This window comes from Dipodomys spectabilis, unplaced genomic scaffold (assembly GCF_019054845.1).
Source record: "Dipodomys spectabilis isolate Male_0828 unplaced genomic scaffold, ASM1905484v1 ptg000594l, whole genome shotgun sequence".
NCBI classification, from domain to species: Eukaryota; Metazoa; Chordata; class Mammalia; order Rodentia; family Heteromyidae; genus Dipodomys; species Dipodomys spectabilis.
The window spans coordinates 979788-995182 of NW_024871271.1; the positions used below are offsets into that span (position 1 = coordinate 979788).

The window sequence follows — 15395 nt, forward strand, 5'->3', positions numbered from 1 at the left end:
TTAAGCAAAAAAGCTCAGGGACAGCTCTTAGGCCCTGAATTTAAGTCCTAGGATTGGCATGTATACACACACACATGTGTATGTGCATACACACACACACACACACACACACACACAAATTGCTGAAATGATAAAATCAAATGGGTACCTAGCTGTGTAATTTGAAGGGATGACAATATAATATTATTATTTACTTCAATCTTTTTAAAAATATTTTTATTGTGAAAATATCGTACAGAGGGGTTATAATTACGTGGGCAAGGTAATGAGTGCATTTCTTATCAAGCATTGTTGCCTCCTCCTTTGTTTCCCCTTACCATACTTTAATCTTTAAGAACCTTGTAAAAGTAGAAAAAGCACCACTTAAGGGTTTCTTTTTCTTTTTAAGATTAAATGAAATGTTCCTTTTCAGTTGCTGGTTTTGTAGGGCTAGATCCCAAGATAGCTGCATGGCTCATAGATCCCAGTGATACTGCACCTTCTTTCCAGGACCTGGTAGCAAAACACCTTGAAAAGTCTACCATAGTCAAAGGAAGTGGAGCGAACGCAGTTTCTTCAACAAGTAGTGTGGTGAGTCATTTTAAAATGAGATTTTTGTCTACCTTGCTACAACTCTTTTTTTAAATAAACTTTCCCTACTTACTAAAGAAACATTTTAATAGCAAAAAGAGCATTTCCAACATTCATTGGCCCATATTCTACACAAACATTTTTGGACTTAGCATTTCTTGTGGCGTATGGTGAATACGGATGAGATACTTCTTTTTATTTGTTTGTTTGTTTTTTTGACCAGTCATGGGTCCTGAACTCTGGGCCTAGGCGCTGTCCTTCAGCTCCTCCACTCAAGGCTAGCACCATATACCACTTTTGCCACAGCGCCATTTCCAGCTTTTTCTGCTTATGTGGTGCTGAGAAATTGAACCCAGGGCCTCATGCATGCAAGGCAAGCACTCTACCACTAAGCCACCTTCCCAGCCCATGAGATACTTCTTTTTTTTTGGGGGGGGGGTCCGGTAGTGGGGCCTGAGCTCTGGGCCTGGGCGCTGTCCCTCAGCTCTTCAGCTCAAGGCTAGCACTCTACCACTTGAGCCACAGCGCCACTTCCGGCTTTTTTCTTTTTTGCTTATGTGGTGCTGAGGAATCGAACCCAGGGCCTCGAGCATGCAAGGCAAGCGCTCTACCACTGAGCCACCTTCCCAGCCCCCCCAAGATACTTCTGAGAAATCTAATTCACGGTGTGATTCTGGTGTCAGTCACCTGTTCGGGGAGCTGAGAGCTGCCCTGTTACAAACACCTCATGCTGGTAACATGACCATTATGCCTGAGCTCCTGGGATGGCCACCTCAGTCCTTGTGGCAGAACATCTCAAGCCCTCCTGCTGGGGATGCCCATAGTTTTTGCCTAGAGAAGCAAGGCCTTGGAGGAGAGGGGCTAGGGAGCAATATGTCTGAAGTCAGGTTCTTCGGGTCAGGTCACCTGGTGGAAACATGGCAGGCAAGCATGCAGAGGCACCAACCTGAGGATCTTCCCCCTGTGCATGCATGTGTGAGAGGAGGGTCTGTGTCCCATAGAGTTTTTGCTGAATTGCTTAGAAAAGTGGAAGGAACCTCTGGTAGAAGGAACTTCTGGGAATGGCAATACTTTACAGGGAACATAGGGCAGCTTGCAAAGGAGGAGGGAACTGGAAAGATTTGAGGCTCTTAGAGTGTTGAGTGATGCCAAAGAGATGGCTCATCCTGCGACTGTTCAAAGTAGAATAGGAGTGTGTGGCCATTTTGGAGTTAATAGGGCTCCTGTATCAGCCATATGGGATTTCTCCTGATGGTGGTCTCAGCATGCAGATATGTACTCCTCTGATGGGTCATTGACAGGAGAGCCAGGCCAGGTGTACAGCCAGCCCCTGGCCCACTGGGCCATCCCCGTCTGAGACCTTCAGTAGTGAACATTCTGAACTGCCTGGAGTAGGGTTGTTCAACCTTGGGTATTGAGCAGGATGGCCTGCAACTCTCTGTTGGGAGAACCAGACTGGGTGGAGGAGCTGATCTCATTCTGTCTCCCTCTCTGTCTGTTGGAAATAGCCCATTTGTGGGTCTCCTTGCACCTTCGTAAGCTTCTCTCCTAAGGAGAGACTGGGTAGGTAGGTGTGGATGTGGCCACTATTGTGCAGGGGGGGGGTGTTGGGGAGGGGTGGCAGGGTGGTGGAGACAGTGGGATCTGAGAGGTCTGTGCTCTCGCTTTGCACCTTTTAATCATTGTTCCCCATGATTATTACTAATGCATGTTAATGTGGACATTCACTAATGCACCAAGTACACAGCAGAATATTTTATGAAGGTTTTTTTTTTTAATGTATGCTCTTTGTGATCTGTTTCTCATTCTGGGAGAGGAATAAAGAAAATGCTGGTCTGGGAGACAGGGTCTAGCTAGCCTGCACTTGCATGCTGGAGGTATCTTCTGTGGAGGGAACCATGTCCACTTGAAGCATGTGGTGAAACAGCATTTAGATAACACCAGCCCGTGAGAGCCTCAGCTTCTCGCTAGCAGCACTCTGGTGCTGATGGCAGTTCTCATATTCTCATGTCCTACTGTGATGAGCACTGGTGTCCTGCCTTTCTAAATTGTTATACTTTTGCACTTTTAAAGAGTCAGAATGTACGTGTGGACCTGAGGATACTCTACAAGCTCATGATGGACCTTTGTTCGAAATTGAAGGCAAGACATTTAAGTTCTGATTGTACAAGAGCTGTCTTTTCACTCACACCTACCCCACAGGGTGTAGTGGCAGCATCCTTAAGGTAAAGGAAGTGAAACCTTTGTTTAGGCCTGATTCACTTGCACTTCACTCAGGAAATAGAAGACTGGAATAAGGCCTGAACCTCTTAACCAGGCACAGTGACTCTTTCCTTAATCTTAGCTACCTGGGAGCCTGTGATCAGGAGGACTATGACTCAAGGCCAACCTGGGCAAAAGAGCTCATAAGACTCCATTCATTGTGAGAAGTTGGGAGTGGGAAGCATGAAATAGGAGGATTAAGGTCCAGGCATCGGACCAGGCAAAAAGCAAGACCCTATCCTAAAATAACCAGTGTAAAAATAGGCTGGCAGCATGGCTCAGAAGTAGGGTGCCTGTCAAACAAGCACAGGCCATGAGTTTAAATCAAAGTGCTGAAAAAATAAAACACCTCCCCCTTTAATAGGGATGTTTCTAATGATAGATAATATAAAAGCTGAGCATTTAGTTTAGTTAGTAGTGGTATAAAAATAATTTTCCAGGAAGGTGGCTCAGTGGTAGAGCGCTTGCCTTGCATGCCTGAGGCCCTGGCTTCGATTCCTCAATACCACATAAGCAGAAAAAGCCAGAAGTGGCGCTGTGGCTCAAGGTGGTAGAGCGCTAGCCTTAAGCTGAAAAGCTGAGGGACAGCGCCCAGGCCCAGAGTTCAGGCCCCACAACCAACTAAAAATAGTAATAATAATTTTCCTCAACCAGAGTTTTATGGGGAAGCCAGAGCCATCAGAGGAGTCAACTGAGCTGAAGCAAGGAGCTATGTCAGAGGCGAGAGCATGATGAAGAGACCAACAACATAGAGATGCCTTCTGGGACAGGCAGTAAAGGGCTTGTCCACCAGTGGGATCCAAGAGGAGCTGTCTCTGTCCCTTCCTTCCCTGAGTCTTTTATTGGAACCCAAACATGGAACTCATGCAGGCGGAAGAGGGAATCCAGATTATGTGGCCTGAAGGGAGCCAGCCTGCCTTTGGGCACAAGCCAGCAGAGAATGGCTGGAGGGCAGACAGAGAAATCAGGAGGAGCTATACAGTGAGGCCCAGCAGGCTCTCAGACAGCAGCAGGACAAAGTAAGGATAAAACTCTGATAAAGCTCATGGAAGAAAATAAGAGTACAAGAGGAACGATTTCATGATCTTAGAGTATGTGGCCTTGTGTAAATCCCAGTGATCTTTAGTTGGTGGTCACAATTCAAGTTCAATAGAAGTCTAAGTAAATTTATAGAATTCAGCAAGCTTATTTTTATATTAAAAAGGAAGACTAAAAGCCTGCCAAGTTCTTAAACCTATCCTAAAAAAATAAGAAAATGTAAAGGAGATTGGGACGCAGTTTGTCTAGTTAGCATTTCTGAATATCTCTACTGGATTTTGATGAAAAATAGGATATGCAACAGAAATAGGAGTTTTACTTGAAAGAACAAAGGAGAGTAGATGATGGGAAAGAGATGCACTCTAGCAGGAGTTTCCTTTGTTCTAGGGCCACAAAATCAAGTAGCTTGTTCAACAAATATAGACAACAATTTAAGAGCAACATTGATATTTCTTCCTATGAAACAGGTTCATGGTTTATGGAAACTATTCTGCACTTTGGAACTTCCTCTGATACCGATTTTGGCAGGTAAGTTACCACAAGATGAAGTATAGTCATTCTTTCCAGAGAATCTAGAGAATTTTCTAGAGAATAATTTGGGAATGACTCTTCTCTGGCTTCCATAGGCACCTATCTCATGGGCTCTGAAAAGGCAGCAGCTGTTTACTTTTCCTTCTGTAGCAAGAGGGTTGGGCTGTATTACCGCCCCGTCTACAAGTATCTCAAAGGTGCTGACATCTGGCCATTTGGGCTCCTCTTGTTCCATAAAATCAGGAGGAGGAGGAGGAAGAAAAGGAGGAGACCTCTCTGATCTTTGACTTGTTGTCACTTTTCTATCCTGACCCATCCTCAAGTCCTGTGCTTCTCTCCAGCCTGATGGGAGCATTGAGACTCTCCCTGTTAGCACCCAGCCGGGCTCTCACCTGTGCCTCTGACCCAGGCCTGAGCCTCACTGCCATTGGCACGTCTCCATATATGGAGTACAAGGCACCAGGCCAGAGCTGGCCAGTGCAGGCCCCCTGCCGACCCCTTCACAAGGCCAGTTGTGTTGGAGTTCCCAGCCAAGGCCGGGCTGCGTAAATGGGAGTTGCTCTTTAGACTACTGAAAAGGATTCTTTACTGCAGTGCAAGTGTGATTTACCTTGGGTTTTTAACCATAGTGATGGAAAACCACAAGATTCAGGTGAACAAAGAAGAAATGGAAAGGACATCGGCACTTCTTGGGGTAAGCTGTGCTTTCAGAGTCTTCTCAGTAGATTCTGTGTTTCTTTCCTTCCCATTGGTTGCAGACTGAGGTTGATACTGTTCTTCCATGCTGACTCCTGGAGGGAGGATTTAAATCCAAGTGCATCCAAGTGCATGTGTACCTGTGAGGGCACACGTCGTGTTTACATGCTTACGAGGCCTTCATTGCATCTGCTGCATGTGGGGGGGCACACCTTGCCTTGCTGCACATATGCACATGAAGCATGCATTGCAACTACTGTGTGTGTGTGGGAGGGAATGACAAGCATTACATGTGACATGGATATGGTAAATAATAGATTTTTTTTGGTTGTATGACAGTTTGAACTCAGGATTTTATGCTTGCCAGAGTGGTTCTTTTGTCTGTAACCACACCTTCCACCTAAGGGACAGGTTCTTTAATGGACCTACAGAGTCCTTAAGTGTCAGGTTTTCTTGCAAGGACATTGTCCCCTAGAATCTGATGGTGGAATTCTTGGGTTCCTTTAAAAATAAAAATACAGAAAGATACATGAAAACTTACCTTAAAGAAAACTCGGGTGCAACTGTCACTTTGGTTAAAGCATGGGATGTCCAGAGCCCTGTCTGCTTTTTCTGCCAGAAACACATTTCTGATGTTAAAAGCCACCTCCACCCTGCCTTCATGGGTATTTTGTTGTTGCTTTTCTTTGTGGTTTTTCCACTTCAATAAAACCTTACTTGTTTCTTCAAACAAGGTAGATTGGCTTGGCTTAGAACTGTAAGTAGTATTGAACTGTAAGTAAATCAGTAACTAAGTAAACCAAAAGTGAGACCTTTCACTCAGCCTTCTGCATCTGAGCCTCAATGCATGGCTTTATGTAGCTTAGTGCATAGATTGTGTTGTGGAAAACACCTGGTTATTTCTAGATTGTCCTCATTACAAACCATACAAAAAGTTTAGTTTCTGTTTTCCTGATTACTGATGAGGGTAATAACTTTTCTATTGCCATTAGCTATTAGTTTCCTTTTGTAAAGGATCTATTTAGATTGTGTACTCATTTTCATGTCTTCTTCTTATTGATCTCATATATTCTGATAAGCCTTTCTCTTTCTGTCTTATTTCATGTGATGCTGGATTCCTTTTTTTAGTCCTAATATCATGTTAGTATATTATTATTTTTGCTTTTGAGACTGAGGTTCAGGTTGGCAGATTGCCTGCCTAGCAAGTGTAAGATTCTGAGTTCAAACGTCAGTTCTTCCAGAAAAAAAATTATTTTTGCTTTCTTCAGTTTGTTTTCATAAATTTTGGATAGGGTGATTCTATTAGTCCATTGTGTGTGTGTGTGTGTGTGTGTGTGTGTGTGTGTGTGTGTGTGTGTGTGTGTATGTGTGTGTGTCCATTTTGGTAAATTATAGATTACTTTTTATTCCATTATCAGCTTTTTTGTTTGTAATTGTTTGATTAGTTGTGAAAACTATGAAAATGTGTTTATCACATATTCAGGCTCGTCTCAAGGAACTGGAGCAAGAAGCCCACTTTGTTTCAGGAGAACAGTTTCTTATAATGAGTAATAATCAGCTTCGTGAGGTAATGGTAAATTTTTGTATTCTTTCAAAAAATAAATTTCTTACTCAGGAGTTAAAATGGAGGTTTATTCTGAATTTATAAGTCTATTGTATTAGAAAGCATTTAAGTTTATATTCTTTCACAAATGATATTCAGTGTTTGAGTCTTTAAATTCCAGAAAATCAAAATTCAAGCAAAACGTCCATTTGTGTGTCTGACTAGCAGCTTTGTCTGGGATGAGGATGGCGGTTTCCTCAGAGCTGGTGTTCTTTCATATGTGTGCATTGCTTTTGTTGAAGATCCTCTTTGGCAAGTTGAAGTTGCACCTGTTGAGCCAGAAGAAACGTCTTCCCAGAATGGGGCTGCAGCAGTACCCATCCACCTCAGAGGCTGTGGTAAGACTCCAGCATCTCTGTGTCTGACATACTCGTTGGCCTGCTCTGGCTGGGTGCTGCCTTCAGTGCCAGCAGCAGCCTTCAGGGGACAGGGACGCCTACCAGGATTGTGCTCCTGGCTGAGCCCAGTGGCCCTCCAGGAGTGCCTGGCTGGCCATACTTCTGGTAAAAGATGATGTGGTGGAATTTTGTTCTTAAGTTATTTTTTGTTTTGTTTTTTGTTTTTGTCCATTGTGGGGCTTGAACTCTGAGCCTGAGCTCTGTCCCTCAGCTCTGCAGCTCAAGTGCTCTACCACTTGAGCTACAGCACCACTTCCGGTTTTCTGGTGGTTTATTGGAGATAAGAGTTTCACGGACTTTCCTGCCCGGGCTGGCTTTGAACTGCGATCCTCAGATCTCAGCCTCCTGAGTAGATAGGATTACAGGCGTGAGCCACCGGCGCCAGGCCTAAGTTATTTTTCGGTTTCTTTGACTTAGAGTCAGGGTCTTACTATGCTGTCTAGGCTGATCTCAAACTTGAGCTGCTACTGTCCTAGCCTCCTACATGCTGGGATTACTGGAGTGTAATACCATGCCTGGGTTAAAACAAATTCTTGACAATCTAATTATGACTTCTTTGTTTCATGTCACAAAAGGGACTGGAAATGAGGAGGGTCATCATCAGTCCTGTTCCCCAAATTCATTTTAGAGAATTGTAGCTGCTCTTCCTTTAAGAGGAATGAACTTTTGAAGTCATTTATCTATTTTCATATATACTTACATTGTATTATAAAATTGTTCACTCCTCTTCCTTTTTCCCTTTCCCTTCTTCAAGAGGACACACTTTTGTGTGTGTGCCAGCACCCAGGGCCTGGTGCTGTCTCTGAGGTTTTCTGCTCCTGCTGCCACCTTACCATTTAAGCCACAGCCCCACTTCTGACTTTTTGGTGGTTAATTGAGATAAGAGTCTTAAGTCCTGGGGGGGGGGAGGGCATGGGGACAGATAGGAAGGGGAAACCAAGGAGGAGGCAACAATGCTTGATAAGAAATGTGCTCGTTATCTTGCCCATGTAATTGTAACCCCTCTGTACGATATTTTCACAAAAAAAAAAAAAAAAAAAAAAAAGAGTCTTAAGTCCTTTCCTTCTGGGCTGGCTTTGATCCATGATGCTCAGATCTCAAATCTCAGTCTCCTGAGTAGCTTCGATTACAGATGTTCAAAGCTGACAAGTGGCTTCACTGAAGGGCTTCTGAGTAGAAGCCCGTGAGAAGTGGACTGTGTTGTTATGGGGAGTTGCTACTGTTGCTTGGGTTTACATTTCCTGTGCCATCTGGCTCTTGGCTTTGTGGCAGGGAGAGTTTCTCCTTAGACTCCTCTGACTCTCCAGTATTCCATATGTCTGTCAGGGCCATGGCAGGGCTGCGGAAACAAGCCATCACAGAGCTTGTGCTCACTGACTCCTCGTAGCTGGTTCTCAGCATCTGAGTGAGAGACTCTGAGGAGAACAAAGGTGCCAAGGGTGCCCCACAAGGGACTTGGAACTGCCAGGTCCTCGGTAGCCACCCTTACCTGATTGCTTTGGGCCTTAGTTCCAGGTCTGTAAAAGGACGTAATAGTGATTTTCCTGATGGGATCTTACGAGTGTTGAATGAGGATATGCCTAGGTGTGTCAACAGAACTAGAGATGGACCGCAGCCCAACGCCGCTGGCAGGCGCCACCTCGGAGAGCACGCGGGGCCTGGAGCCTGCACCTGTGGGCAGTTCATTTTCTGTCCTGGCACCAGCCGGCACTGTTGTCCTTCCCTTGCAGCTCCCTCTGCTCTCAAGATAGCCAATAATACAAGAAAGGAAGTATCACTTTCCTGGTTTTGATATGCTTTCCTGTAGACAAAGTTGAGCACTGACGTTAGCTTTTTTCCCACAGATACCATCAACATGAATCATTGACCTCACTCTTGTTTAGCTAAGTCAAGCTGTTCATTCTGTGCATTTAAAAGATGACATTTGCTAAGTAAAATATGGATACTGCTCTAAATTCCTTTTTGCTATTTCTCTCCATCCTCCTTATCCCATTCCCAGGGTGTAATGAGCCCTGTGGCTCCTCCCACCAGTTCCCTCCCCTCCTTCCTGCCCTCTTCCTCCTCAGCATCTCAGGGCTAAGGAGAACTTGGAATTCACACCTTCATTTTTCTGACTGCTTTGAGACTTAGCACTCACATGGCACGAGCTTGCTTTGTTCTGGAATTCTCCTGGGAGCAGGGAACACTCAGTAGACTTGAATGACTCAAGTTTTCACTTTCACATTGTCTGTGTGTAATGCTCACATTCTCTATGTATATTCTCATTTCCATTATGATTCCTCTTTGTTGAGCGCATTATTTGGAAGTATAAGTTTGAAAACTTGTGGCAGATTCTCACATATTCTGATACTGGTTTCTGGGTAAATGCTTGATGGTCAGAGAGCGTGATCTCTACACTGATGCAGGCCAGTTCTGGCACTTTTCACCAGGGGGTGCAGCTGGGCAGGGTGGCATTCAGCATTCTGGAGATGTGTGGTTCCAGCTGGCAGTCATCTCCACTCACTCCTGCCTGGGAACAGTGGGAATTAATTCCTGCCCCACAGTAGACACACCCAGGGTGAGAAAGGGTTCTTCCTTAGCCACATACTGAAGGCAGTTTTAGTATTTCCTCCAGTGAAGTCATATATTTTAAGAGCATTGTAGGGGACTCAGATTCTGGGAAAGTAGCCTGATCTTGAGGTTAGGAAGCTTTCAGCATTTCTGGGAGTTAACTCCCAGACCTCCACCTGACTGAAGGGAGAGGTCCCCAGGTCATGCAGTTACACCCTCTGATGGGCATCTATTATATATCAAGAATACAGCTAAACTTTGGATACTCTAGCCATGAATAAGGCAGGTGGCTTCCCTATTTGTTCAACATTTGTTGTACCCTAGTTCAGAATTAAACACAGTTTATAGCTTGATAGGAAAAGGCCTTTGTCATCATAAAACAGGAACTGTTCCAGTGGGGGATTGTATTAGAGTTCTCCAGAGGGGCAGATCCAACAGGCTAGATATAGATGTATGAGAAGACATTTATATATTTATTTGTTTGTTGTTTGTTTGTTTTGTGCTGGTCCTGGGGCATGAACTTGGGGCTTGTGCACTGTCCTTGAGCTGAGTTCTTTGCTCAAGGCTAGTGCTCTGTCACTTGAGACACAACTCCACTTCCAGCCTTCTGGTGGTTTATTGGAGATAAGAGTCTCACAGACTTTCCTGCTGGGCTGGCTTTGAGCTATGATCTTCAGATCTCAGCCTCCTGAGTAGCTAGTATTGCAGGCGTGAGCCACCACCACCCATCTGAGGAGACATTTATTATTGGCTCATGAGGTTATGGAGACTGAGAACTCCTATTATCAACCCTTTGCAAGCTGGAGACCCAAGGGTCCTAATGGCATTTCTTAGTCTAAGTCTAGAGCCTCTACCCAGGGAATTGACTGTGTAAGTCTCAGTCTGAGGCAGGAGGCCTAAGAGCCAGGGTCCACTAGGGTAATCGAGGGTAGATCTTTCCTTGGTCAGCCCACGATTTTCCAACCTTTTCTGAAAATGTCCTCACGTAGACCCAGAAGGAATACTTCACCAGCCTCTAGATAGTCCCTTGATAAAATCAAGTTAACACCTAAAATTAAGCATCATAGAAACATATTTATCATTGTCACAGAAACATATTTATCCAGTGGGATAAGATCTCCTAACATGAAAGTAAGATATTGAGGGGGGGAACATCAGGCAGAATGACACGTTTTAGACTGAGCTGTTCAGAAAGAACTTCAAAACATGATGCATAAGTGGAAGCTTGAAGATGAGGTTCTACCTGTGCTTGGAATGGGGAGCAGGGCTTGGGGCTCTGGCTGCTCAGGTCTCTGAGGCTACAGCCTTATGACAAAACTGAGAGATAGGCAAGGACCCCATTTACTATGCTCTGCAGGCCATGGGAGGGCTGCAGATGACCTTTCAGAACACATCCCATCAAGCAGAAAGTGTGGTTTCCACATGTGCCCTGTTGCCACACACACATGATCCTGATGCTACAACTGCACTCACAGATGGACGTTTGTTGCAGTTGATGAACCTACACTAACACATTATTGTCCAGTCCTTACATTAAGTTAAGGCTCACTGTTACTGTTTGGACAAGAAAATAATGCCATGTGTTGACCATTATTGTATTATTCAGGATATTTTCTAAAAATCCTTTTTTTTCCTGCATATTCCTCTGTCTCTATCCCAATCCGAGGTGACCACTGACCTTTATACTGTCTCCCTAGCTTTGCTTTTCCAGGGTACCATAAAGTCACACAGAATGGAGCTTTCTTAGCAGTTTTAGCTAACATTTCTCCTATCTTTCATGGTTGACAACCATTTATTTTAGCATTGAATAATATTCCACTGTCTGGATATTGTTTGTTTATCTACTTATTTGCTAAGGATGTCTCTTTTTTTCCTTGATAATACTGAGTTTGAACTCAAGGTTTTGACTCACCTTGCTTGCTCAGCTGATGTTCTGCCACTTGAGCCATGCCTCCAGCCCTGATTTTTGCTAATTATTTTGGAGAAGTCTTACTTTTCTGCCCAGGCTGGCCTCAGACCATGATTTTCCAGATCTTAACCTCCTTAATAGCCAGGATTATAGGCACAAACCACCAGTGTCTGCTGAAGGACATCTTGATTGTTTTCGAGTTTTGGCAGTTATCACTAACTCATATAGACTTGAGTTTCCCAGTCCCTTTGGTAAACACTGAGGAGCACGATTGTTGGGTCACATAGTAAAAGTACACCGAGTGTTACAGGAAACCACCACGTCTGCCTCGGAAGCAGCTGAACCATTCTACATCTGCACCCATGAAGCTCCTGTTGTGACACCTCCTCCTTGGCATTTTGTAACCCAGCTTTGGACCTCTTCTCACAGGTGTTATGTATGTTTACAATATCACTCTTGTATCTGGCTCTCTTGTATCTTGTATCTCACTAACAAACAGGCTTTGTCACTACAATGCAGGTGATATCAGGGAAGTGGAGTAGAGCAGATGGATTTCCAAAATATTTTAGAACAGAAAGGACCTCCAGTACATTGGTGTGCATGTAAATAACAGTGAGGCTCCTGAGTGTGCACCTGTACACTGGATACAGCTACTATGAGGAAATGGAGAAGAGGGTGGTTTGTTTGTGAGGTGCCCGCTGTATAGTGTGAGGCGTGTTCAGGCAGATGTGCACCCACTTCATCTGAACAGGTGTGTCTAGGTGTGTCTGTGGGCTGGAGCCAGGGGTGAGTGCTGTAGGGATGGAGCCTGCGCTTGCAGGAAGCTGTCAGCTGATCTCTGTTTCCATCACCCTGAGACAGTGGTGTTCCACTCTGCTGGAGATTTAGAAAATGTAGATACTCAGATACCCAACTGATACTACCACTGACTCAGAGCCAGCCAGGCAGGCAAGCCATTGGGCAGTGTTGGAAGCTCTTCTACCAGTCAGTAACCACACAGCTGAACTCTGAGAAACTGACACTGGAGGTCAGCAAGAGGAGGCGCCAGTGGGCGAGTAGAGTGGTGGAGTGGAAGCAAGGTCAGAAGGGTGCGGTGTCATGAGCCAGCATTGCCTTCAATGAAGTGGCAGGGCTGCAGGCTTCCTATGGCCTCCTTCTCTGATCCTTAACATGTGCAGTACTTTGTTTACAGTGCTGTATCAGCAAACACTTAGTTCTTTTGAAGTGTTTTCAGACTTCTGCTGTCAAGATGTTTACATACAGAGACAGTTGGCTAGACTAAGAGCAGAGAGGGGCTGAGAAGGTGGCTCAGTGGTAGAGCTCTTGCCTTGCATGCCTGAGGCCCTGGGTTCAATTCCTCAGCACCACATAAGCAAAAAGAAAAAAGCTAGAAGTGGCACAGTGGCTCAAGTGGTAGAGCGCTAGCCTTGAGCTGAAGAGCTGAGGGACAGCGCCCAGGCCCAGAATTCAGGCCCCACAACCGGACCCAAAAAAAAAAAAAAAACAAAGACTAAGAGCAGAAAGCAGGCAGCCGTAGTGGTAGCCAGGGCTGGTAGGGTTATACCTTTCTCCTCCACATCCCCAATGCCCTCAGACATGGTGTTGTCTAGTTTTGTGATCAGCCAGCTGGGCCTGGCGTTCCCTTCCTGCCGGTCCTGGAGGACTTGCAGTACAAAGGTGCTGAATGCGCAGTAAATGCAGTTGTTGAGACACATCTTGAATTGGGCAAGAACTTACTTGCTGCTGGACATCTAGCTGGTGCTTTATCTTAATTTCATGCTGCAGTGGATGGTAACCCTGATAGCTATGTTGCATGCTATTGGACTGGAGGGCTCGTGTCTTTCTAACCACTAGTAAATCAAGAGCAGCACTTCCTGATGTAACTTAAGCGGCTAAATTGTAAGTGGCTTTCACTGCAGCAAGATTACAGGAAGACTTGATGAGGCACAAAGATGATCTCATAAAAGTGCTCAAATATAACCCAAGTGAAAATGAAGAAAAGGAAGCTCAGTCAATGTACAAAATCTGACAAAATACAGCATCTGCATTCACAAACTTAGATCATACTGTTGTGATACCTTCCTTGGTAAGATTTTGGAGGTTTGTATTTGGGAAGCAGAATAATGTGAACTTCGAACTGAATGTTTTTATATAAGAAAATGAACCTAGAAATGCTGTGACTTAAAAGCTTCATCAAAATTGAAGAATGATCATACTGAGGTATTTTACAGAATCAGCACACTGACCTACACAGTCTGTCCTCAGTGATGTTGTGAATGTCTTGAACTTGATCAAGATCATAAAAGATGTTTTGCATGTCATCGATTGATTCAGCTGAAGAGCTTATCAGAGATAGAAGATGCACAGATGCAGCCAGCAAGTCTGGATCTGCCAGGAAAACAAAGCCCAGCATGGCTACATATACAATTTGTTCACAAGGAAGTATTGGTTGATACTTTCCTAAGGACAAGAAGCCCACTGAAGCTATTATAGTATGTTCTGAAGTTTAACAGATGGAACTAGACAGTGTGAATGCTCTGAAAGATCAAGAGATGTCTGTTTAATAGAAGAATTGTACGGTAAAACTATTCAGGATTATGAAGTTGCTCAAGAACATAATGAAAGTCATCAAAAATTCAGGAAGCACAGGGACCATTGAAACAGTCATAGAAATGAAATTATTATATAATCTTGAGAGTAAAAAGAAATGTCAAAAAAGCAAGAAATCAGGGGCTGGGAAGGTGTCTCAGTGGTAGAGCGCTTGCCTTGTATGCCTGAGGCCCTGGGTTCGATTCCTCAGCACCACATAAGAAAAAAAAGCAAGAAATCGGCTGGGCACCAGTGGCTCAGACCTGTAATCCTAGTTACTCAAGAAGCTGAAACCTGATGATCACAGTTCAAAGCCAGCCCAGGCATGAAACTCCGTGAGACTCCTATCTCTAATAATTAAACTACTAAAAAAAAAAAGCCAGAAGTGGCACTGTGGCTCAAGTGGCAGAGTGCTAGCCTTGAGCAAAAGAAGTTCAGGGACAGTGCCTGGGCCCTGAGTTCAAGCCCCATGACTGGCAAAAAAGAAAAAAAAAAAGCAAGCAAGAAATCATTAAAGTACACTGAAAATTAACATTGTAGCAGCACTTAGACAACTTCTAGAATGAAGGAAAGAAAAATAATGATAAAATATCCTCCCTGATCCAGAAATAAAGAAGAATCTTGTCAATGGAGAAGACTCTTTCCATGCAGAGAGCCAGCAAGAAGGAAGCTGCAGCCTTTCCACAGAAGCTGGGACTCCTTCATCTCAGGAGGACCATTAGATTAAATCCCACTTCAATTAAACCAACTGTTTTTTTTTCCTCTTCAGCCTTTATTTACATATATGTGTATAGATGTATATACACATCTATGTACGTATATATTCACATGTATGTATATATGTACTTGTGTGTACACATATATATGTGTATATATCTGTGCCAGTACTGGGCAGGAACTCTGAGTATCATGCTCTCCCTTGGATTTTTCTGCTCAAGGTTGGTGCTCTTACCACTTGACCTATACCATCAATCCCAGCTTTCTTGCTGGTTAATTGGAGATAAGAGTCTGCGATTAGCTTTCCCAACCTGGCTTTGAACAGCAGTTCTCAGATCTCAGCCACACGAGTAGTTAAGTTTATGGTGTAAGCCATCACTTTCCCGCTTCCTTTATTGTTTTTTCTTAAGATTAAAAACAAACCAGGTTCCAGTGGCTTACATTTGTAATCCTAGCTATACAAGAAGATGAGATCTGAGGATTGTGGTTCAAAGCCAGCCTAGATAGGAAAGTCTTTGAGACTCTTTATTCC

At 44.2% G+C, this 15395-nt stretch overlaps 1 protein-coding gene and 1 pseudogene across 4 annotated transcripts in view; both read left to right on the top strand.

Moving 5' to 3' along the window:
* Positions 1-15395, top strand: part of Poln (DNA polymerase nu) — a 109143-nt gene that overhangs the window by 32010 nt on the left and 61738 nt on the right. For all 4 annotated transcript variants that reach the window (XM_042671000.1, XM_042671003.1, XM_042671002.1 and 1 more), the window contains exons 6-11: positions 413-570; positions 2644-2712; positions 4338-4398; positions 5031-5095; positions 6581-6664; positions 6943-7038. In XM_042671000.1, coding sequence (XP_042526934.1) covers positions 413-570; positions 2644-2712; positions 4338-4398; positions 5031-5095; positions 6581-6664; positions 6943-7038 — 533 coding nt within the window. The remainder of the gene's footprint in view (positions 1-412; positions 571-2643; positions 2713-4337; positions 4399-5030; positions 5096-6580; positions 6665-6942; positions 7039-15395) is intronic.
* LOC122100653 lies at positions 8703-14873 on the top strand (annotated as a pseudogene).